The sequence below is a fragment of the Myotis davidii genome, unplaced genomic scaffold (genome assembly GCF_000327345.1).
Source record: "Myotis davidii unplaced genomic scaffold, ASM32734v1 scaffold227, whole genome shotgun sequence".
Lineage (NCBI taxonomy): Eukaryota > Metazoa > Chordata > Mammalia > Chiroptera > Vespertilionidae > Myotis > Myotis davidii.
The window spans coordinates 1,346,984-1,372,292 of NW_006298519.1; the positions used below are offsets into that span (position 1 = coordinate 1,346,984).

At 47.7% G+C, this 25,309-nt stretch overlaps 1 protein-coding gene across 3 annotated transcripts in view; it reads left to right on the forward strand.

Moving 5' to 3' along the window:
• Window positions 1-15,277, forward strand: part of KCNJ15 (potassium voltage-gated channel subfamily J member 15) — a 39,214-nt gene extending 23,937 nt beyond the window's left edge. For 2 of the 3 annotated variants that reach the window (XM_006774139.2, XM_006774138.2), the window contains exons 2-3: window positions 9,943-10,031; window positions 12,206-15,277. In XM_006774139.2, coding sequence (XP_006774202.1) covers window positions 9,959-10,031; window positions 12,206-13,332 — 1,200 coding nt within the window. In that variant the 5' untranslated portion in view covers window positions 9,943-9,958 and the 3' untranslated portion in view covers window positions 13,333-15,277. Of the gene's footprint in view, window positions 1-9,009; window positions 9,145-9,942; window positions 10,032-12,205 lie in introns of all 3 variants that reach the window. The other variant, XM_006774140.2, reaches the window with a different exon arrangement.
• The last annotated feature ends 10,032 nt before the right edge of the window (window positions 15,278-25,309 follow it).

Below are 25,309 nucleotides of genomic sequence, written 5' to 3' on the forward strand. Positions count from 1 at the left end.
GTGAGAAGGAGCCTTGTGTTCACATGAACAGTCGCCCCCTCACTCACTGGACACCCGGTCCTTGGGTCTGCACAGTCGCAGTGTGTCTGAGAGCCACTTCTTCCTTACGGTTTGGCCACGACAGCGGGTGGGAAGTTTCTCGGGAGAGCACAGTCAGTGCTGCCCATTGACTGTACAATCCGGGACGTTTGGGGATGGTCTGTGCTGGGGAAATTGACTTTTCAGATTAACTTCATAAAACTGGAAAATCTGATTGAAAACCTTCCTAATTTTGTTTTCTTTTGAAGCGATAACCGCGGTGAACATTTTAGAGGCATTGCGTTTTATTCCCGCCTGGAGAGACTATGAGAGCGATCGCACTGTGCACTCAGTTTTACCTACGCCTTTCTCTAACTTCACCTGTTTAGCTTTACCATGATTTTTAAAGACTACCTAATATTTCAATTTATCAATATTTATAAATGTAAAATCTATCCTATATTATGGGTGACCCAGGTGGGCTTGAATATTTTAATAGTATAACTAATGCAGAGAACATGCTTACGTATAATCCTGACATTTCTTATTCATTCTTAGACATACATTTACTGGGTCAAAGAGTAGAAATCTTTGTGAACTTTGAGTAAACCTTGTCAAATCGCTGCCAGAAAAAGCGACACCAAATCACGCTATTGGAAGCCATTCATCTCCATAGGCTTGTCCGTGAGGAATGCTGACATGGTTTTTAAAACCTGTGATCAGTGACTAGCTGTGTTTCTTGGACCCGTGACCCTGCTTCGCTGGCCCTGGAGCTGCCTGCTCAGTGTGGACTGCTTCTCCCATACTCTCTGTCTAGGAGAATTCATCTGCTTACATGTCTCAAACTCCATTTGTAGACTTAGACATGAAAGGCAGTCCTGCTGGCTGGCCCTTCCTTGAACATCAGACACATAGACCCCGGTCTCATCTCTGCTTAGGTGTCCCAGGCAACCCCGTGCACCCCCTCAAACCTCACCCCAGGCTGATCCTCCTGTAGTGACATTAAGTACTGAGTGAGACCCAGCTGGTGTGGCTGAGTGGTTGAGCATTGACCTATGAACCAGGAGGGCACAATTCGATTCCAGTCAGGGCACATGCCTGGGTTGCAGGCTCCATCCCCAGTGTGGGGTGTGTAGGAGGCAGCCGACGATGGTTCTCACTCATCATTGATGGTTTTATCTCTCTCTCCCTCTCCCTTCCTCTCTGAAATCAATAAAAATATTTTTTTAAAAAGAAAGTACCAAGTGAGCTCCAATCCCATAGGATAGCAAGCCATTGGGACGACCGGCTACCTGATAACATAGGAATGCTTTTTGAATTACAGAGGAAGGCCCAGCGTCACTGGAGCCAGTAAACTCCCACCACCCCTGTCACCTCATTTCCATGCAGGGATGTCAGGACCCAGCTTTGGGACCTCATCTGCCTGTCCACCCTCACCCCAACCCCCACCTGATAGAGTTGCCCTGTGGGTCCACCTGGAATGGGGTCCTCACTTCTCTCGATCTGCTGGCACCCCCTTGTCCAGGCAGCAGCATTTTAGGCTTGGATTCCTGAAGGCACCAGTTCAGCAGACTCTCAGCATCCATGCTTGTGTCTTTCCAACCCACTCCCCATGCTGGGTCACAGTGATGACTTTAAAAAGCAAGTCTGGCCTGGCCGGTGTGGCCCAGTGGATAGAGCACTGGCCTGTGGATTGATGGGTCCTGGGTTTGATTTCAATCAAGGGCGTATACCTTGGTTGTAGGCTCGATCCCTGACCCTGGTTGGGGTACATGCAGGAGGCTAAACCAATTGATGTGTCTCTTTCACATCAATGTTTCTCTCTGTCTTTCCCTCTCCCTTCCACTCTCTAAAAATCAATGGAAAATACCCTTAGGTGAGGATGAACAAAACAAACAATACAAGCAAGTCTGAGCCTCTCTCTTCTGTGACTGAAACCCTGAGATGCTTCTGTTCCTAGGATCAGTGGTCCTCAGGGCGCCCACTGAGCCCTTCCCGGCATGGCTCTGGCCTAAGCTCCTCTGTACTGTATCTAGAGAGAACCTATGGATGGCTTTCAGACAGACAATGCATAATGTTTAGTATACGTTTATATCCCATATTGCACAGGGCTTACTGGTACTAAACAATTAATTGTTGTCCATCTGAAATTTAGTTTTAACTGGACATCTTGTATTTTACCTAATGACCCTAAAAACACCAGGATTGAACCAACAGTACTCAAGCTGATTAACCATGGATGGTTAGAACATGTTTTCTCACACTGTGGACCGATGGGTATTGCTTTACTCAGAGGGCTCAGGCTCTGACGGAATGTGAAGGGAAGTATGTTGACATGTGAAATTTCCTTATTATCACTCACTGCTCACAGCGTCTATGTTTTCAACTTTGGGACAAGCAGATGATTCGGAAATACTGCCAGTTCCTAAAGTAAATGGACTGCAGTCCAAGAATGTTGGTGTTCGCTGTGTTCCCGGGAGACTCTGTGCTATCCAGTTTCCATATCAGAGCAATGTGTCAACGATTAGACTGGCAGTGAGTGAATTTCAGAACCTTCAGAACACCCCTCCCTTTGTTAAGTAACTTGGTTCCAAATCAAGCAAAAGTCACACTTGCCTTTTTCCGGGACAAGATTCTAATCACGATAATAATGAGCATAGAAATCACCAAGGAGAAGAATTCCACCCTCGTATGCAGGTGAGTCACACCCACGTCCATTAACCATCCGCCAGAGACCAGCAGTTCCAAAGTCACGTTAAACAGAAGGAAAAGCAGTCAGAATGAAGCCAGGAAACCAAGCCGGCCTGAAGTCAGTGTGTGCATTCCCAATGTGTTTCTCTTTCTATATCTCCATGCCTTCACATCGTGAAAATATTATAAATCCGAGACAGAGACAGACCTGAGTGGGTAAAGGTGGTGCATTCACTGCTGTAGTGAGAGAGAGGTTCATTTAGGGGAAAATCACCTTGAGACATTGCAAGTTCTACAAGGACGCCTCATCAACACTCCGGAATCTGTCCTGAGCCACTTCCCGGGACAGCCATGAGGGTGAGAGGAAGCGGCACCTGTGCCTGCTCCCCGCTCTTTTCTCCCCGTTCTCATGCTCCCACTGAGACCAGTTTGAGGTTTCCTGAAGTGGAATACACTGAATGAAATCCTTCTCTACCAGGCCCGGCCAGTGTGACTCAGTGGTTGAGCGTCGACCTATGAACCAGGAGGTCATGGTTCCATACCCAGTTGGGGCACATGCCTCGGTTGTGGGCTTCATCCCCAGTGTGGGGCGTGCAGCAGGCAGCCAATCCATGATTCTCTCTCATCATTGCTGGTTCTCTCTTTCGCTAACCCTTCCTCTCTGATATCACTAAAAATATATTTTTAAAAAATCTTTTTCCACCAGTGCTGTCTGCCAAAGCAGATGCCTTCCACTCTCACTTACTTCAGGTCACACCAGAAGGACTCCAAAGCTCTGCAGAACACTCAACGTGCTCTTTATGGGAACGGGGCTGTCTCGTCTGTGCTGCCTTTGAACTAATGCAGACAAGATCCTAGGAGCCTCTTCTCTGCTGAGAAGGTGGGGGCAGCGGCTCCGGAAGGCTAACGCCGTCGGTCCGCCTTGGGCTTCCCTCCCCGCCTCAGACATACGTTTCCCTGTTTCCCCAGTCATCTCACAACAATGCACGTCCGAGCCCTGCTGTGATTACAGGGAGGCTGTGCTGATTACCAAGCTCTTCACATGTCAGAGCATGGCGAGGCCAGGGTGGTAGACCAAAGGAAATTTCCATTCTCCCTTCAGCTGCTGCGTAGGCTTGCTCTATATAGGAAAGTTAGCTGCTATTAAGTAATAACGTGCAGCTGAAGTTGGTCACTCGTAACAGCAGACAGATGGATAATGTTTTATTTGGGTTAGCCAGCTCTCTCGCAAATAAAGGGCCTGAAATTAAACTGTCTTTACAAACACATTCGGCAAATGATACCTCTGACTGATTCCGGTGCTTGGATTCTTTGCCATGGAAAATGGAAAATGCGTCTCCCGTTGAACCCAGTATCTGTTGAAACTTGTCTTTGCCGAGTGGAGAAAGGTTGATGTTCTATGGAATGAAAAAAAAAAAAAAACACAACTAAAAAAAGACTGCGTTGAGGAGGAAAGGGTATAACTATGCAAACCGCATTTAGAGATGGAAAGGGACTTTTTAGGACTTATGGAATTCAAAACAATAATAATGGAATGGAAACACAGGGAAAAGGCTAAATATTTGACCACAGAGGCAAATTGGATCATTAGACGCTCCCATGCAATGCAAAATGTGGGGTTTGTTTTGAAAGGCGCACTTGTTGATTTTCCAGTGGATAATAGGACAAAAGAAAGAGCCGGCCAAGTCACAGGCCGTCATCACAGGCAAACCAGCCATGGGAGCCTCTGGGGGGCTGTGTTCCTTATAAGACATGTTCCTGGGCAGCACTGAGAGATTGTGATTCAGAAGGTCAAGTATGGGCCGAGACCTGGCATTTCTAATGAACCCCAAGTGATGCCATGCTGCCCTTGGGAGTCCCCCTCCTCTATGCTGACCTACCTTCAGTGTCCAGTGAGATGGACCACTCATCTTAGGCAGTGGTCGGCAAACTCATTAGTCAACAGAGCCAAATATCAACAGTACGACGAGTGAAATTTCTTTTGAGAGCCAAATTTTTTAAACTTAAACTATATAGGGAGGTACATTGTTATTAACTTAATTAGGGTACTCCTAAGGCTTAGGAAGAGCCACACTCAAGGGGCCAAAGAGCCGCATGTGGCTTGTGAGCCGCAGTTTGCTGACCACGGATCTTAGGATATTTCATGACAACCAAGAGAGGTGTCTGCCTATAGAATGGATTAGCCTTGCCATTGGCTCAGTGACCTGGAACAAATCACTCTCTTTTTTATTCTCTCCTCCTTCCCCCCAGACATAAAGTACAGTTTAGACCAGATTGGAACTCTTCAAAGTCCTGGAAATGTCAGATAAACGCCAGTTAGGCAGGTGTCTTTGCTGCAGGACTTCTCAGAGCCTGTACTGTACAAACACGTGGTATGACTCTCCAATGGGTGCAGACAGTGGGGTGGTTAGAGGTTTGGTAGGTAAAGTGTCCGGGTCATCTGACCACCTCACTTCCTTTGGGAACACCTGTAATCACCACGCACAGGAGGAGGCTGAGCAGGAGGCCGGCTAAGGTCCTCCTGGCTGCAGCTCTCATGGCCCCAGAATCCAGGCTCCCTCCTCAGGCCTCCCATGTTCTCTGGGATGGTACCCACCATCCTAGAATAAGCCAGTGTGCCTGAACTTCTGTCTACTGGGGCACTTCTCCTGGCTCCCCCAAGACTCCGCCCAGCAGCTACCATATTTGTTTATTTCATCCCATGGACTTTCTGTTTCTGCTCCTTTGTTTCAAGGTAGTGAGTCTGAACTTGCAGACAACCCAGTGTATGTGCTTGTGACTTTCCCATGCCGTCTACATAATTCATTGAGCGGCGGAAAGTGTAGCTCCTACTCTCACAGTGCAGTCTCAGAACTGGGGAGCTCCAGGGACTTATTAGAAATGCAGATCTCAGGCCCCTCTCTAGACCTGCTGGGTCACAAACTCATGGTGGTGCCCGGCCAAGTGTGGGTCAAGACCTCCAGGTCATCCGAATGCTTCTGAACTTGGAGAACCAGGGGTGCAGGGGTGAAGAGGATGGACTCAGGCCCAGACCCTGTGCTCTACACCAGTTGCCTCACCTGGAATAGAGGAATGATCGCAGTCCGTCTTTCAGAAGTGACATGAGAACTCAATCACTACATGGCGCCTCTGTAAGAACGGGCACAGGATGAGCAACCAATCAATCACAGCTCTTTGTCTAGAACAGATACTAACTCAGAATGAGTGGGAATGAAAGTACACTGTGTTGCAGTTCATGTGCGAAGAGGTGACCTCTGTGAGTGAATCTGAGGACTCTGTGAGTGGGTAGATGGGAGCATAGCTGTGGAGACAGGCAGATCTGGTTTGCCAACATGGCCCTCCATGGATTAACTTTATGAACGAGTTCGAATTATTTAATCTAAGCTTAGCGTCCTCATTTAGAACATTGAGAAAATACTGTTTCCAGGTAGAGAGGAGGGTTAGCTAGAACACTGTCTGAAGCTTCTTTGAGAAGTATCTGTTGCCCCCTTCTCAGCAAAAGCCAGCAGCGACCTAATGATGATGGCCCCCACACCGCCCAGTGTGTCTGTCCTCACAGACCACCAGGCCACCACGTCCCCAACCAAGGGCTTCCTGCTCCACAGAACATTCGAGTCATGGTATCTAAGGCCCTATTCCTTGACCTGAAAAGTTGTCTGGTCAAGATACAGATACATTTAAATACTGATTGAGAAGTATTTAATGAGAAAAGGTATTCAACTTTTCACTCCTTTCCTCCATTCTCCATCTTCCAGTTGGAATCTTGTTATTTGGATTTTTTCTATTCCATGTTTTGTCACAGACCGAGATTTAGAGTTTACATTAAGGATAGCCGATGGCTTTACATGTTTCTTTAAGCACAGCACCTTGTAGGTCAAGCCCATCACCCTACAGCACAAAATCTGTAGGAAGGGTGTCTGTGGTCAGGCATTCACTGGGTTTTGTCTCGGTGACAATTCCAAGAATTCAATGGCTCATGGCAACAGAAGTTTTTCTCACCATCTTACGAGTCAGCTTTGGTTCAGCTATAGTTTGGCTCCAAGTGTCCCCTCCTGCTGGTCCCCATAGAAGGTACAGTCCAACCCGAGCCTCATCCAAGACCGTGCTACGTCCCTCTGTCCAGGTGTGGCCCCAGTCACCCCGCCTCACACTCCATTGACCAAAGTGGTCACATTCCCACATGGGACACATGGGTAAAAACACACTCCCCTGCAGGGAAAAGGCCCAGGGAGGGATTCTATGGACAAATGCTGGTGGCCAATAACTGGCAGCCACAAACAAAGAGCAATGACAGCAATGACCGCAGCTCTGCGGGTTAGATCCCAATTCATATCTTCAAGACCAAGGTCATTAGGACAGAGGAAATGGGGTCGTGAATGTGCCATAATCTCAGCTAGTTCTTCCCCCAATGGCAGTGTGATTCTCTGAGGAACCATGGCCGATTCCCCAGCCGCCCAGGAGCTGCCACCCTTCCGGCCGGCCATCCCCAGTCCTCTGGGCCCCGAGGGAGGGAATGGGGCTCCAGGAGGAGAGAGTCATTTCCCTGCAGACAAGGATCAGAGGCCGCCCTTGGGAATCCGCTGAGAGTCAACTTTGGGCCACCTCATCCTTTCTTACTGAGTATGTGCATGTCCAAGGCCACCTGGGCACAGCCATCTGTATCCTCGGCGGAGGTGGGCGGAATCAAGAAGTGGACTCAGAACAGTCAGACCAGCCACTGAAGCGTGTCCTGGACGGCGGGGAGGAGCAGGGACCGTGGCAGGAGGCCAGTGCCAGAGGTCCCGTGTGCCGTGCGGCCACGGTCCCAGGATCCAAAGGGAGGATAGCTAAGCCTCACTGATTTTATTGCCAATTATTTTTAAACCTTCTGAGTCCAGTGAGCCCCCTGTCAAGCATTTCTTTGCCTACTTAATATTTAAACCTGTGTGCTTTTAAAGCGAAATGTAATCCAGGTATTTTGGATTCATAGCAAAAAAAAAAAAAAAAAAAAAAGGAAAAAGAAAGAGATCACCAAAAAATTGTTTTGTCAATAATATTCAACATCCAAGAAAGTTTTTTGAGCTTTTGAGCAATTTTTCTTATAAACAGGAAGCTGTTTTGCTAAAGCTTTAAAGTCAAATTCCCATCAAATTCTGATTAAAGCCAAAGTTACAGTTCGAGCTGGGGTTCACCCCTCCATACCCACCACCTCACTGAAGGGACAGAGAAGGACTCCCTGAGGTGGGAGAAAGTCCAGATTTGGGAACCTGCTGCCTCCCCAACTTTCATTTGGTCATGTTTCTGCAGGATCAAAGGCCTTGTTGGGCCCCCCACCAGAACACAGAAGTTTTTCCAGCACGGGCAAGTGGAAAACTTCCAAACTTGGACTCAACAGGGCTCTAGGTTTTTAGAAGGTCTCAGTGTTGCACTAACTAGGAAAAAAAACACACATTAATACTCTAAAAAGTTAATACCTAGCACTGGTCCACTGAGTAGCTGGCATTCACCTAGAAAGATGGTATAGATTGGACATTCTGGAAACTAATCAACAGGTGCGTGCCTTGCCTGTGTGCGATAGTCTTATCTGAGAATGCCAAGAGGCGGTGGGGGTGGGGGAGCGGAGGGTAGCACTTAACCTGTATGTCACGGCCTGGAGGTTCTCCACCTGTGTTCCCGGAGCCATGTGTCAGACATGCAAATTCTTGGGCTCCACCCAGACTTACAGAAACTCCGAGCCTTGCAAGCGGTTCTGAGGCCGCTAAGCTTGAGCACCTGTGTCAGGTAGTGGTCAGGATGGGCGCAGGTGCCTCCGAGGGCGCTGCCAGCTGCAGAGAATTTGGGCGATTCACTTAGCCTGCCTGTGCTTCAGGTCCCTCCTCCTGAGAAAGAATAAAATACTGTAAATTAAGAGCATATGATGCCCGCTGGCATGGCTCAGTGGTTGAGCGTTGACCTTTGAACCAGGAGGTCACAGCTTGATTCCCCGTCAGGACACGTGCCTGGGTTGCAGGCTCGATTCCCAGCAAGGGGCATGCAGGAGGCAGCTGTTTCTATCTCTCCCTCTTCCTTCCTCTCTGAAATCAATAAAAATATTTTTTTAAAAAAATATATTTTATTGATTTTTTACAGAGAGGAAGAGAGAGGGATAGAGAGTTAGAAACATCAAACAGCTGCCTCTTGCACACCTCATACTGGGGATGTGCCTGCAGCTAAGGTACATGCCCTTGGCCGGAATTGAACCTGGGACCTTTCAGTCTGCAGGCTGACGCTCTTACCACTGAGCCAAACCGGTTAGGGCCTATTTTTTCTTTTAAAAAAAAGCATCTGATAAAGTGTAAGTGATAAAGCAGGCGAGTGAGGTTGCTGCTGGATCCCCACAGAGGGATGACAGAGAAAGAGGTCATTTGCCAAACTCACAAACACCCGGGAGAGCTGTGGGTAGAAGAGGCTACACAGGTTAGTAGCTGGGACCTCTTAATGATAAAAGAGCAACTATTGCAATTTACAATCATTGGTGGATTAGAAATGAAGCATGAAGTGCATGTACCTTTCTTTGTGTAAGACGGCTAAGAAGTGTGTGCGAGTGTGTGTGTGTGTGTGTGTGTGTGTGTGTGTGTGGCTCAGGGAGAGGCATTTCAGAAAAGCAGGAGGTAACAGAACCTGTTGAATTGAAACCGATCACATTCAACACTGGCGGCTGAGGCTTAAGAACTCTGGCCTCATTGTTCCTGCCGTGAACCATCTGTGTGAGGAAGGCGGGTGTGTCCCACCTCCCAGGTCTCAGCCACCTCGCTTGCAAAATGGGTGTCAGATGCCTAGGTTTTGACAGTCCTTTCAACTCTGATGGCCTGTGACTCAACAATAAGAATGCGTTTCCACAGGCGGTAAAAATATTCTAGACTCTTCCCTTCAGTCCGCAGTGTTTACTTCCTCCGCACTTCCCCTTCCTGCCTCCTGCCCGCGGGGCCAGTGGACAGTGGGCCTCAATGGGGGCCAGTTCACCCTCTTTCCAGGGGGCTTTACGGTGGAACTCCCTCCGGAGGGTGAGAATGCCCTCCTGAGGGCTGGGCTTGGGGCTGCACTTTAATCCTTAAACACTCCTGAGCCTGTGCCCTGGCACTATGCTAGACGGCCAGGGGTTGGAGATGAATCCTAGGCCCCAGCCCTTGGGGAGGGAGAAGGGGGGAGGGGGGTTGTTAAGGGTCAGTTTCTTTGTAAACACCTGTGAACCCCACGTGTCCCTCTCTCTTCCAGGCAGGAGCAGCACCCCATGGTAGCCAGGTGGGCGAAGGGGAGCCAGGACGGTGCGCCCGCCTTGAAGAAGACGGCTTCTGACCTGCTGAGTAAGTGACCAGGCAGCAAGCAGCGCTGGGGGCTGGGGGTGCAGCGAGGGAGGCAGAAGGCGCCTCCCTTTGAGTGCTGTCCACCAGCTGCTCTTTTCCACAGAGAGATGCTAAAGCCAAGACCAGAGGCTCCGGGTCTTCCTCCCCAGGCCACGCTCCCCGGCTCTGCTAGGAGGCGCTGCTGGGGTCATGATCGCTGACCCAGGCCTGCAGGAAGCGGGCGGAGGAAGCAGATGCAGCTCTTCCCAGGCTGGCCCGCTGCCCCTGTGGGAGAGGTTAAGGCAGGAGCTTTGCAGCACAGCTTTCACACACCCAGCCAACTTTTCCAGTAGCTGCTTGTGCCCGCAGGACCCTGTGTATCACTCACGCTCCAAAACTGCAGCCTCCGTTTTGATTGCAGTGTCTGGGATGGCATGCACTTTCCCGGGCAGGTTTTTTTTTTTTTAAGTGCATGCAGTTACTTGTCTCTGGGAAGCGGGAGTTCTGAGCTTGACTGTGTACTTGGGCACCCAGCACGGCCTCGATTCTGAACGTTCCCCCTGGTCCTATTCCCAGTGGCCACGGAGACGTGTGGCTGGCGGGCCCCTAGACCCAGGCTCGCCCATTAGACCTTGTGTGTTTCTTTTAAACGGATCCCCAATAAGTGGAATAGACTTCGGTGGGTAAAATAACGTCTGAGTAGCTCATGCCCTTCTTTGCAATGGAAAAAAGAGAAAATGACTTTCCTTTCCAAGAAAAAAGAAAGATCATTCCAGGGGACATTCAGTAAATGACACCCTCTCGCTAAAGGAACAGGAACATTAAGAGCCCGCAGTCCCCTGCATCCCCACGTGTCCGCCTGGGATGGATACAGTTTCACTTTCCTTGGAGGGATTTGAGGAGGATTATTTTCAAACCCCCTATTGAGGTCCTTCCTGCTGCTCTAAAGCAAGATTATTGCATGAATCACAGACCGCTGCATACCAGTTCCTTTTTATCACGGGGATTTTTAGAATTTTTTTAAAAATGCCATTTGGGGTGGGAAAAATAAACATGCCGACCAGGTAGAGTTCCCCCTAATCACTCTCATTATCTTTTCAAGGAATGTAGGGGTGACTCACCTCAGTCACCAGGCAGGTACTATAAGATGCTGGTGGCCTCACACCCAGCGTGTCCCTGTCTGTGAACCAGCCAGCAGCGTGGGAGCCCAGTTTTCTTCCTGGTAGGTCTGCTGGCCCCACGGTTCCATCCTGCGCATGTTTTCTTGTTCTTTAACTCTTTAAAGTGCATCCCTGCGCTGGTTCTGCTTAGTTCTGAAGAAGTAAGGCAGAATGTGTGTGCCGTACCTGACACGGTATATTGATAGCACTGCTAAGATTAACCAGCATATCGATTAAGCTATTTGTCAAGCTTAATTATTCACTACGTGTTTGTTTGGGGTTGGTGATAACTTAGTCTTTTCCGATGTAATCAAGACTAGGGGAGGTCATGGGTTCTAAAGTATTCATTAGACTCGGGGGGAAGGGGTGGGAATAAATGGCTATTATAGGGAATATCATGCAAAGGGGTAAGTTTTAAATATTTTTATTACAAGTTTTAAAAATGTGTATTCGTATTCTCCATCGCTTATCAAGAACTATCTGTGGATGGTAAATTTTAGTTATATCTATACTGACCCTATGCTTAGTCAACTTATTTTTAAATTCTCTACAATTGGATATTATGGTAGCTGGATATACATAAGCATTCCTAACACTCTGTGGGGTAGATGCATGCACGTATGGTATTGCAAAGGAACAATTAGCATCGTATTTTAAACGGGGCGGCCGGGGGGGCTCAGTTTGGGTTCTTTATAGCACTATCTCATTTAACCATCACAAAACCCTAAAGACTAGGCTTCATTCTCATTTTACAGATCAGAGAGCTGAGGTCCAGAGAGGTTAGTAGCTTGTCCCAGCTCACACAGCGGATAACTGGGAGAGTCCGCTTTTAACTCAGGTTTCCTTATCTCCAGGGCTCCTCACCTCCCCCACTGCCTTCCTCAAGTCCAAGTGGGTTAGTCTTGCCTGCAGAAGTCTCCTTCCTTCTGCCCATCCACATGCTTTCATACTCATGTCACATGTTTACCCTGGTTCCACCTTCCGGGCAGTCTGCCACTGTGACCGTGATAAAGTGTCTCTTTGTCGCTTCCTCAGGTGGTCCCAAGAGGCTGAGCATGGACCCAGTGCACCTCAGCATGTCCAGTGCGCCCCTGGTGAGGCACTCGGACAGGCCCCGCGTCATGTCCAAGAGCGGGCACAGCAACGTGAGAATCGACAAGGTGGATGGCATATACTTACTCTACCTTCAAGACCTGTGGACGACCGTGATCGACATGAAGTGGAGATACAAACTCACCTTGTTCGCGGCCACGTTCGTCATGACCTGGTTCCTTTTCGGGGTGATCTACTATGCCATCGCGTTCATTCACGGGGACCTAGAACCCGGCGAGCCCATTTCTAACCACACGCCCTGCATCATGAAGGTGGACTCCCTCACGGGGGCGTTTCTCTTCTCCCTGGAGTCCCAGACCACCATCGGCTACGGCGTCCGCTCCATCACGGAGGAGTGCCCTCACGCCATCTTCCTGCTGGTCGCTCAGCTGGTCATCACCACCTTGATTGAGATCTTCATCACGGGCACCTTCCTGGCCAAAATCGCCAGACCCAAGAAGCGGGCGGAGACCATCAAGTTCAGCCACTGCGCGGTCATCACCAAGCAGAACGGGAAGCTGTGCCTGGTGATCCAGGTGGCCAACATGCGCAAGAGCCTCCTGATCCAGTGCCAGCTCTCTGGCAAGCTCCTGCAGACCCACGTCACCAAGGAGGGCGAGCGGATCCTCCTCAACCAGGCATCCGTCAAATTCCACGTGGACTCCTCTTCCGAGAGCCCCTTCCTCATTTTGCCCTTGACCTTCTACCACGTGCTGGATGAGACCAGCCCCCTGAGAGATCTCACACCCCAGAACCTGAAGGAGAAGGACTTTGAGCTCGTGGTGCTCCTCAATGCCACCGTGGAGTCCACCAGCGCCGTCTGCCAGAGCCGCACGTCTTACATCCCAGAGGAGATCTACTGGGGTTTTGAGTTCGTGCCCGTGGTTTCTCTCTCCAAGAACGGCAAGTACGTGGCTGACTTCAGTCAGTTCGAGCAGATCCGGAAGAGTTCTGATTGCACGTTTTACTGCGCGGATTCGGAGAAGCAGAAACTGGAGGAGAAGTACCGGCAGGAGGACCAGCGGGAGAGAGAACTGCGGACTCTCCTGTTACAGCAGAGCAATGTCTGATGGCGGTGCCCTGGCCTCAGTTGACTCTGTGGCCATTTCCACATCCAAGCTCCTTCGAACAAAAATGTGTGGATGCATTTCTAGAAACACTGCACAGATGTGCGAAATCCATCTTCTCCTTTGATCTGGTGGCTCAACAAGAATCTCCACCTTCAAGAAGGTTCCTTGTTTAAATGCTTTGTCTGAAGCAAACTCCTAAAGTTCAGATTTTCTAAGATGGGGCTACATTTGGCAGGACTTGGTAGGGCAATTGCAAACATGTCCTGCAGGATGGACAGACAGTCAGCATACTGAGAGTGAAGGGAAGGCATTTCTCTATATGGCTATCAGCTGTAATATAAGGTATTTATGCAATCCAATATCAAAGGCATTGTGGCCTTGAAATGTGGTTCAGTGTTCACTCACACCATGGTTTAAACTCTTTTCGAGCAAAGAAAATGGTATATGTTCTGGAGGCTATCTGTTAATACAACAAATAGAGCAGGGGGAGTCTGTACTCACAAAATATAATAATTCCATTTCTGCCTTTTCCCAGTGGATTTAATTGTGCAGCGTGAAATTGGTCCATCAGGAATTAACAGTTGTGAAAACATGTACGGATGGAACTGAGGCTGTTGTCCGCACTACTTTTTGCTGGAATGTACTAGCCCCTTCCTATTCAACATGTGGCTCCCCGGCTGGCAGCATCAGCCCCTTGAGAACTCATTAGCCACATAGAGGCCCAGGCCCTGCCCCACTTAGAGAACCAGAGTCAGTATGGTCACCGCACCCCATGGGACTCACGCACACTTGAGTTTGAAAAGCTCCTCTCTGGGCAGTGCATTCAGAGTAACCTCGGAAGCTGAGGGACAGTGAGGGTCCCCTGTCCACGTGGCCTCCAGATCTATCCTTCCTTAGGTTCTTCATGGTGCGCCAAGCTTCCTTTCAGCCACTTCTTTCCTGAGCTAGTAAAACACCTTGTCCACAGTGGAAGGGTCACTGATAGTCCAAGAGCAAAATCAAACTCTTGCAAGTAATGGTCGCCTCATTCACGCTAAGTACACACATGCACGCAATACACCACACACGTGCGCACGCGCACACACACACACACACAGGGATGCACACCCTAGCTCTTGAAGCATGATGGTGGAAATTATCAATGAAAGACATTTGCAGTTAAAATTTTGTTCTCTAAGATGGGGAGCACTGGGACTTGGAGGAAATGGGGAAAGTGGTGGGATTCAGATTGTCGGTGAAATGGTGATGTGGTCTTCTCTTGATGTTACCAGATTTCAAATGTCCTTTAACAGAAAATGTGCCTGACGCCACTGACCTGGAGCAGCCCATCGAACGCAGGGCCAGAATAATGGGGGCAAAGTCGTAAAGGTTCAAAGAACAATCTCAATGCACAAGAGCTTTTGTCTTATTATTCAGGAAGTTTTCTTCTGTTTCTGTTATAATTTTATGGCAGATTGTCTTCGATCTTAAAAACATTACATGTAGTTAGATATGACCCCTTTTAGTTGTGATTTTTTATTGTATATTGTGGTCTAATTGGCAGAAGAATAATCCCAGGGGCATGTTTACAGATTTTCCGTTGCACAAGTACATTCTTCTCACAGTATTGCCATCAATGTCACTTGGAATGTGATCAAGGTTAGGAATCTTACCTGCTTATATTGTATATGGTACAATGATGTAGCACAAGATCGAAGAATCTCTTTTATGTTCACTTAGCAATCTACTTCAGCCAAATGTGAAACACTTGATCATCTGATCTTTCGCACTATATGCAAAATAAATATGCAGTGTCTTAAAAGCGGATACTCGTGGAAGTCAATAAGTGATATTACAGTGTAGTTTTTCATACGTAGGTCTAAAGTCGTGGCTGGTTTGAAACTTAGCATTTTCCAGTAATATTTATTATTACTTTCTACAAAACACTCTAATGTTGACATGCAACATTTGCAAAGACATTTGCAGTTAAAATTTTGTTCTCTAAGATGGGGAACACTGGGACTTGGAGGAAATGGGGAAAGTGGTGGGATTTAGATTGTTGGTGAAATGGTGATGTGGTCATCTCTTGATGTTACCAGATTTCAAATGTCCTTTTAACAGAAAAGGATTCGGATGGCCAACTGATTCTATGTGAACAGTCTTCTGACTGAAAGAGATGCATGCTTGGCCCTCCAACTAAGAAGAAGTCAAACTAATGGAGTGTTTTTGACCCAAAAAGTCTTTTGCGCTTTGAAGGATTTCCAATGCACCAGGCCTACTCAGTGAGACCATTCAAAAAATGCCGTGTTCCATCAGAGAAATCACAAATCCATGTCTTATTTCAGAAATAAGATGTGTTATACTTACGTGGTACCCAGCAGCCAGTGGTCCGAGAAGCATAGCAAAGTTTCATTCATTGGCACTCACAGTGGACCGCCGTTGGGGCCCTACCCCACTCATGGGGATGTTACAGCTCAGAGAGGAGACCAGAAATTGAAAGAGCTGATTCAAAGTGAGGAGATGCCATCAGTGAGTGGACCAGATGTTTAGATGCATTTACACAACCCACTGAGTTAAATTTTCAATTTTTAATTGACTGTGATTTCGCTATCACTGAAATGTAAAGTAAGGTGTAGAGACATGTGACGCTTCTATTACAGGATGATCCTTTCTCCCTTGCTTAGATCCTCAGTCCTCTTATATCACCTGGAGGAAGGAGGAAATAGAAAAGCAAGGCAAAGAAGGCACAGGGCCTTTGCTCTGGTAGCTCAGTAAGGATCATCTCATCCTCGGCCTTCATTCACTACCTTGTCACCATGGTCTAAGACATTTGATCACATGACATAAGGGAGACTTCCAGTCTCTCAATCGCCACTCTTCTTTGAAACAACTAGTTTTGAATCCAGGTTATCTCACCATAGCGCCGTGGGACGGGCCTCCTTAGTGAGAGGCATCAACATTTGCAGTCTTGGTTTCCAAGCTCTGAGTGCGCACCCAACTTCCCGCACTTGACCCTGGGTAGGTCCTAGGCACAACTGATGTTCTTCCCCTGGGAAGATGTACACTTGAAGGTCCAAAGCTTAACATTTCACTTCTAATGGATTAACTGCGCACATGTTGCCCTTTGTGAGTTTCAGTTTATCTTTAATCAGAATGACCTGCCAATCAACCAAACCTCTGGCCTGGGGCCGCAGTGAGTGATGGGTGGTGGTTCTCAGCCTGAAGGGCCTAGGAGCAGAGCCGAGAGTCTGCACAGTTAGAATGTGCAATGAAATGATATGTGAGAACCTAATTGAGATTTTAAAGAACAAAAGAGTTACCTTCTTGAGGCATTGGTATTTGTCAGTAAACTGTTTTTCTTGTTGTTATGTTGTTCTGATTTTTTTAAAGAATCTAAAACAAAATCTTCACTTTTCCAGTAAGGAAGGCACTGAGAAAAGTATAAAAATTGAAAGCTAGGGGCTGACTGAGCACCTCTCACATAAGCCCTTCTCCCAGCGGACTAGAACTTCTTTGCAGGCAAAGCTAGGCCACTCATCTTACATTACAACTGACTGTCATTATATCCTCTGGCTTCCCAGGAGGACCAGTTTTCCCAGTCTTTCAGAAACACTGACGGATTAAGTCCAATTTCCCCCGAAAAGTTTTTCCACTAAATGCTGACTGGCATGAGGCAGAAATAAAGCTTCAGCCATTTCCCTTTCCCTTCGTTCTCATCCTCTGTCCGTCTCCTGGGGGACTTGGTGTCCTCTCAGCTTGATCTGTGGGGGTTGGCTGTTCCATCCTGGCTGTCCATTCCATCAAGTCAGATAATCCTGTGGGTTCCAAATAATCAATCCAAAATCATAATCCTTGGACGTTTACAGTAGATGCCCAAAAACTGGGGACAGGAATATTTTTTTCCAATTGCTATGTTGCTGGTGTATAAACATGGATGACCAAGAAAAAGCTCTTGATTAGAAGTGATGGGTAATTCCTAATAAAATTACAAGAATTGATTGTGTAAGATAAGGACGTCATTTTTTAAAATATATTTTTATTGATTTCAGAGAGGAAGTGGGAGGGCCGGAGAGGTAGAAACATCAATGATAAGAGAGAATCATTGATCAGTTGCCTCCTGCACACCCCACACTAGGGATTGAGCCCATAACCTGGGCCTGGGCCCTGACTGGGAATTGAACCGTGATCTTCTGGTTCATAGGTCGACGTTCAACCACTGAGCAACACTAGCCGGGCAGGACATCATTTTTGATACATGCTTATAGAAGCCAAAGATGTCATATATGTATGTAAATGCCATGTAACTCTGACTATAATCCCAGAATTAGGAATGCCAGGCTTGTTGTGTATGCAGGGCACATTCTGTACTGCATTCTGATGGACTTTATTGAGATGTTCTAAATGTCCTATCTTCATTTTTATCAATAAATTACAAATTGCATAGGCAGTTAGAAAATAAACCTTCACATGTAACTGGATGTCTGTCTTGTATACTTATTTGCTAAGGCTGCCAACCTCACAGAAAGTATTCACAGAATCCCAAACTATGTCCTTCTCTAGAAGAGCAAAGAAGTAATGTCCCTTCCTTTAGAAGCTACAGTTTTCATACAGCTATTCCAAAAGAAAATTTTCTTGGCTTGCTCAATTAGTAAAATAAGTGTCAACCAATCACTGGGGGCCTTTGATACAGTCTGTGCAGCATAGAGCAGGCCGCTATTTGAGCCCGTCCATCAAGGAGAAGCCTCTAGTGTTGGGCTCAGAGCCCTCCTCCATGTGGTGTGCCGGAGCCCTCATTCCCAACCCCCTGTTGGAGAATCAGGCCAAGGGTTTTGTGGTCCTGACCAGCAGTGGATGGGCAAAGCCAAAGATGAAGGAGTCACCCTGAAAGTCCATCACCAAGGTTGTTGCTTAGCAACTCTCATTTCATGATGTAGTGCTTCACTGTGATCTTTATCTGAGGTCAAATCTTATCTAGTATCAAGCCTTCCCATTCCCTTAAGATATCCAAAAATACTCAAGTGAAGGGTAGAAGCCCCTCAAAATTAGACTCCAATGGAGCTATTACAATTGATTATAGAGTACCTATTTCCTAAAAAAAAGTCAGAAGTTGTTGACTCTGAGCTAAGAAATGTGATCTCTTTGGCTTATTGTAACTACTATTGCCACTATTGCAAATGTCCTTCATATTGTTTACAAAGTAAAGAGCTTCCAAGAAGGTGTTTGGAGAGGAGTTCAAAGAAATGCTTTTGTTTTTCATTCACTGTAATTTAACTATATTTTTCATCTGCAATCAAATCTTAAGAGTGAGGATGTTGTATTAAAACAAATCACTGCAGGAAGTATGACTGTACCAGGGACTTTTTACAAAAACAAACTTCCAGATCACAAGAGGAAGCTGTGTTTGTGCGCCGCCAGAGTGTAAAATAGCAGCCAGGAGAGGAAGGCAGGGTAACAGCCAACTTGGATCTATTTTTGAAGAATTATTTCTGTAGGGTGTCATGGAATTGTAAGTTACAAAAAGAACGTTTTGGTAAACAGACTGCTGGATTCCAAAAGGACCCACTCCAAAATACCACTTAATGGAATTCAAGGGACTGTTATGAAGATTAAAATCCCAAGTCACACGCGGATTTTGCAAGCAAACAGTCCCACACCTGGCAAGGCCTGGCTGTGTGCTCTAACCAGCGTCTGGATCGTGCCTCGGTCTCCTGCCATATATCGCTCTGTGTCTGATCGCTATACTGTGACACAAGTGTCCTTGCTTTCCTCTGATTTTAACATGGTCTTAAACTTGGATTTGCCTTTAGCGGAACAGTGACTCACGTTCTTCACGGTTGAGCTGCTATGGGGTGCGAGTTGGAAATCTCACACTAACCGCTATGTACACCCTGTCACCGCTGAGCCGAAGCATCCCGTATCAGCTTTAATGATGTGCTCTCATGGTCTACAAATCCATATCTCTATTTGTCAAACCATTTCTTGTTTGCATATGATCTCCATCACCTTTCTTTGTTAATATGTGGAATCACTCTAATCTGTGAAACAATAGGAAATACAAATGTAGTAAAGCCAAATCCACAGTCTTGAGTCTGTTTATTTCATCCGAGTGGTGACGGTGCTGTTGTGGTGCCCTGTGGAGACGAAGCTAATATTTCCTGAGAGGGATCAGAGGTAAACTCACTCAAAATAGCTGTTTCCAATGGTTGCAACGACAGTCATTTGGGGACGGCTCCCTCCTAAGAACTTACAATGTTAGTTTCCATCAGTGCCTAAAGGACTGCATTTTGCTTCCTTTCTCATCAAAGAAAAAAACTGAAATCCCTGCCTCACCTCTCTTTTTTTAAAAATTTTGGCCTTGACGCTCTATTGATCATTTCATTCTAGCGAACGATTAAAGATCAAGTCATTATTTCACAGCAACCTTTCAGCACCTTACTGCCTACCAAAGTCCCTTACATCCCATAGCTCGTTTACTTTGATGGATTAAAAGAAAGAAAACATAATTATATAAGCCTTAAAGACACCAGTGTGGGTGACATTGTAAAGCAACACAGCTATTCAACATCCACATGGCAGAGATAAGCACCCAGGGACAGCTGTCGTCCTGGAAGCACTTGCCTGGGGAAGCACACACAGGCACGTGGCTGCCACAGGAGCACAGCCAGGCACGTGGCTTCCACAGGAGCACACGCAGACACGTGGCTTCCACAGGAGCACACACAGGCACGTGGTTGCCACAGGAGCACACGCAGGCACATGGCTGCCACAGGAGCACACACAGGCACGTGGCTGCCACAGGAGCACACACAGGCACATGGCTGCCACAGGAGCACACACAGGCACGTGGCTGCCACAGGAGCACACGCAGGCACGTGGGTGCCACAGGAGCACATGCAGGCACGTGGCTACCACAGGATTGCACATAGACACGTGGCTGCCACAGGAGCACACACAGACACGTGGCTGCCACAGGAGCACACGCAGGCACGTGGGTGCCACAGGAGCACATGCAGGCACGTGGCTACCACAGGATTGCACATAGACACGTGGCTGCCACAGGAGCACACACAGACACGTGGCTGCCACAGGAGCACATGCAGGCACGTGGCTGCCACAGGAGCACATGAAGGCACGTGGCTACCACAGGATTACACATAGACACGTGGCTGCCACAGGAGCACAGACGGGCATGTGGCTGCCACAGCTCCAAGCTTCTAGTGTCTCTTTGGGAGCCTGCTCTTTGGAACGTTGGCTCATTGGCTGCACCATTCTCAGTGGTGGCAAGACTGTTTTTTGAGTGAGAATGTGGCAGCCGGAAATAAGAAAGGCTGGTCATGGAGCAGGAAGTCAACTTTGTGGATGCTGTTTGGGGGAAAAAATTACTAAAACGCTTTCCAGAAAGTGTGTAGTAACCTGGAATACAGCAACAAAGCGCGTCTGCAGGACACGCTTTATTCATTTTACTCTGCACGGGATTTCCCAAACACGTGTTATTTTCTACTCTTGCCCCAAGCATCTGCTTGCCTTATGGGGTGACTTTGGCTGAGAACTGACCCTCCACGTCCAAGACATAAGACAACTTTGCCTTCACCACACCATGGCGATGGGGCTGTGACGATGGGAATTGTCACAGCAGCATTGGGTTCTGGGCTGGGAACATCCTGGCAGCCACGGCCCTCCTCCCAAAAGTCCTTGACTTTGTTCACCTGTCATAAAAAATGTCAAACAAACAAGCTTAATGGTTAAATTTTCATGCAGAAGTCCCTCTTCTTCGCAAAAACTGAATATTTTTCAAGTTTTCTACCCCTTTATTTGAATATAACACGTTCATCATACTGCTCAGCATGTGGGATAGTTGAATGTCCCAAATGTGTTTTCCAGCCCCAAGGACCGCCCTCTCTGTCATTCTTGGTCTGCCTCTGTTGAGTTTGTGAGATACCCCTGCTCTCAACAGTCCACGCCCCTGTGCACTGTGTACATGTGTGTAAAGATCTGCCACATCTGCTAAAATAAGACTCACTGCCTCACATCCACATAGAACATTATGTGCTTTCCCTTGCCCCGCCCCCATCATGAACCTGCTACCTATGAAGTGTGTTGCCTCTTCTGCGCACACAAGCCACACACACACACACACACACACACACACACACACATACACACACACACACACACGCACGCACGCACACACACACACATCTCATGATTTCTGGTCACTCCTTGGATTTGCAGAGAGCAAACAATACTCATTCTGAATGCCTCACAGAACTTCTAATATTTAATAGTCCATTTTAGACCCAATGAAGGAGGTAGGACATGTCCAGCTACTACACTTTACAGGAGACCCGAACGCTCACTAAGGTTCAATGCTTCCCCCAGTGTGACCCGGGGAGCCAGTGCAGGGAGCTAGGTCTTTCCCTTTCGGCCGCGTGTTCTATCCCCGGAACTTACAACATGGGACTCCCATTGTACAGCTGAATCTGATATGAGACGGGTCAAGACCAGGGCCACAGAGAGGCAGAATGAGCTGCCCAGGGAGCATGAGCTGGGGATGGAAGGATTACTAGTATATGAAGGCCTAGCGAGCCCAGGACTCTGTTATTCAGGAACTGAACCCATGGAATTTGAAGCTGAGTGCTTCATATCATGTCTACCTTCTGAAATCAATGAAAAATATATTTTTAAAAAGAGCCACAGGCCTGCTGTAGGCTTGTAAGGTCAAACAGTTGGCCAAAGAATAGACATGGAGTGTACAGGATTAAGAAATCTCAGAAAAAGGTCGTGATGACCAAGTAAATATATTTAGTTTGGTTCAAGTTTCCTTACACTCATTATGACTGTGTCAATGTAAGAAACACCCAAACCTGAGGAGAATTTTTACAGGAGTTTATCTGAGCCAAACAGACAACATTTGCTGAGGAGCAAGATCTCAAATGCTCCATAAAGTCAGTTTTCAGCTGTTTTTATGCATTTGAAATGAAGGAGGGGATGTAAGAAAGATTACAGGAGGGTGGGAAAGCAAGGTGGGAAGGAGATTACAGGATGCTAACAGGATGATGTGCTCTCTTGAGGGTGGTTATGCTTATTTCAAGCGTGTGTTAACCTAGATGCACAGAAACAATGGACAGCGCTTGCTTAAGGCAAAGATAAGCCTTTTGCTAGAAAGTTCTATGATTGGTGAGTGGTTTTTCTCCATGACCTGCTCAGTTAGGAATTTAGGATCAGGTGGCTCTGTGAGGCTACGTTCCATAGAACCATTTTTTGTCCACAATTGCATCATATCTCCTTAAAACAGGTGGGCATTGTTAGGGTTCCCATTTTATACGTGATACAACTGAGGCTCCGAGAAGTTAAGCAATTTGTCCAAAGTGACCAAGCTAGCAAGGCACAGAGCCAGGCGGAGAACCCAGGACGGGCCAGAGTGACAGCCTTTCTTCTTCCCGAGCTCTCTCCTGCCTCCCGCGTGGGCCACCACACAGGGCACCCAAAGGAGCTGGGAGACCGTTGGTACTTGATGTTCTTGGAGCAAATAAGCCTTTGCATGGCCCTCAAATGTTTTTATCAAGAGAAGTCGAAACCGCAGTTGAGTAGCTGTGTGGCCACCCACCTGACTCACGGAAGCTGAATTGAGGCTAAAGCGCGGCAGTGCAAGTTGTGGAGATTTTGCTGGAGTGGATGGAGTGGGGAATTTCCAACTGGATGTTTGGCCGAGCTCGGGAACCTGATTTGCAAGGATTTATACTGAGCTCTGCAGTGGACTCTAAGACAGGTCTCATTTTAAGGTCTTGGCCGATTGAGTTGAGAGACAGAGAGAGCTTTGTATAGATGAGCAAACACTACGGGTCAGCAGAGCTCGCTGGAATCCTATACTGAGTGTCAGGGGCCTGCTGGGCCTGGGAGTGGGCCCCGCACACTCAGTCGTGCTGTGACAATGACCAGGGCTAGCGCAGGAATGGTCAGGACCCAGACACCAAGCAAAGCTCCAAGCACAGGGCAAGGGCACAAGGGAGTCCTTGGGAGCTGACTGTGGCGGGAGGTTCTGAGGATGGGTCTGAGGCTCGGAAAGACTTCTCTGCAAACCTGTCCATTTCAGGGGCAGATGGGCAAAGGGAGGGCCCATGGGCGGAAGTGCATCAGAAAGCACAGCAAAGGGTGAGGCCAAGGGAGTACAGTTCAGAAACCCGACCCAGACCCAGGACCCACATCAGAGGCAGGACCTGCTCCTGGGAGGGGTCAGCGAAGAGGAGAAGCCAGACAAAACCTAAGGCTGGACCCCAGAGCACAAGGACGCTGGCCAAGATGGGAATGGAACTGGGTAAAACACCAGGGCTTCCTCACTGGAAAGTGGGCTTCCAGGAGAGCAGGACCAGGGCAAGGCAGACTCGGTGAGGATCCAGTATCTTCACTTCCCCTGAGTGGGAAGACACAGTTTGGGCATCAGTCAGTACTCCCCAAGGCCAAGGGTGGAGGCCAGGAGGCATACACACCCCGACAGCCATAGGTATGCGTTTCACTGTCGGATAGAGTGGTTCCTTGTTCATTTAATATCTACTCAATGAAACTAGGCTCTTTAACAATGACCTGATCACCAAGCCAGCCCCTTAGAGCATGTGGTCTCCACATTAATATTGATTTGGCAACATTCATTGTGCTAAGAAGATAAAAGCAGATTCCTGAAGGAGTCACGTGATTTGTATCTTTTCCTAGCACTGCCATGACAAACGACCACACACTGGGTGGTTAGAAGAACAGACATTCATTATCTCACAGTTCTGCAGGTGTGAAGTCTGAAACCAGGTGTTGACAGGGCCACAGTCCCTCTGAAACCTATAGGGGAGGACCCTTCCAGTTTCTTCCAGATTCTGGTGGCCCAGACATTCCTTGACTTGGCAGCATAATTCTACTCTCTGCCTCCGTCTTCCCATGGCTTCTCTCTGCCTCTTCCCATCATCTTCCTCAATGTCTGGCCCATGTCCAAATTCCCCCTTTATATAAGGACACCAGTCATATTGATTAATTTGATTACCTTTGGGGTTTTTTTGTTTTGTTTATTTTTAATATATTTCTATTGATTTCAGAGAGGAAAGGAGAGTGAGAAACATCAATGATGAGAGGGAATCATTGATAGGTTGCCTCCTGCATGCCCCCTACTGGGGATCAAGCCTTGACCAGAACCAAACCATGCCTCCTAGTTGGTAGGTCGACGCTCAACTACTGAGCCATGCCAGCGGGCTTGATTACCTTTGTAAATCCTTATTTTCCAATAAGGTCACATCCTAAACTGCTGGGAGTTAGAAATTCCACATATCTTCTTGAGGGGACACAATAGCTGATAACACTATGCTTCCCTATCCATGTCATCACAGATTGTCTACACTCAACCCTCCTCCTGTTCTTCCCCTTGGAAGAGATAAGGACTCCCCCTCAGTCATGGTCATTGCCATGGACTTCCCAGTCCTGCAGAAGGGCACACAAAGCTAGCCTCCAGCAGATGCCCTTCCTGGTTTGGTCATAGCTGCTCAGAAGCTGGAACATGCTTAGGCACTCCTGAGAGGGTTCCTGGTTCTCAGGGCAGAGAGCAAAAGTTTTCTCCCTTGGAAATGGTCTCCACTGGTTTGCACACAGGAAGACATTGTAACTCTGATTTCCAAATGGTCAGAGGCTAGCGGTAACCTCACAAGTTAATCATGTACTGGCTTCACCTCCCTAGTGCTGAAGAGCTTGCTGATTTCCCAACACTTGAAAGTACTTGACTGTTAGATGCATTTCATAATTCTGTGTCTGTCATTTTTTGGCACTTATTTCTCCTACTATAAAGGTTGGGAGGGACCCTCCCTTCAACAAAGGCAGGTTTCTTCAAGGTGTCTCTGCAGCTGTCACCAGTCCACAAGCTGATGTATGCCTGGTGGGTCCTCTCACTTACACCATTTTGTCGCATCAGGTAGTCCCATGTTGTTCCAGGAACAATGCTCTTATACACTGTCTTCCTCCCCAAACC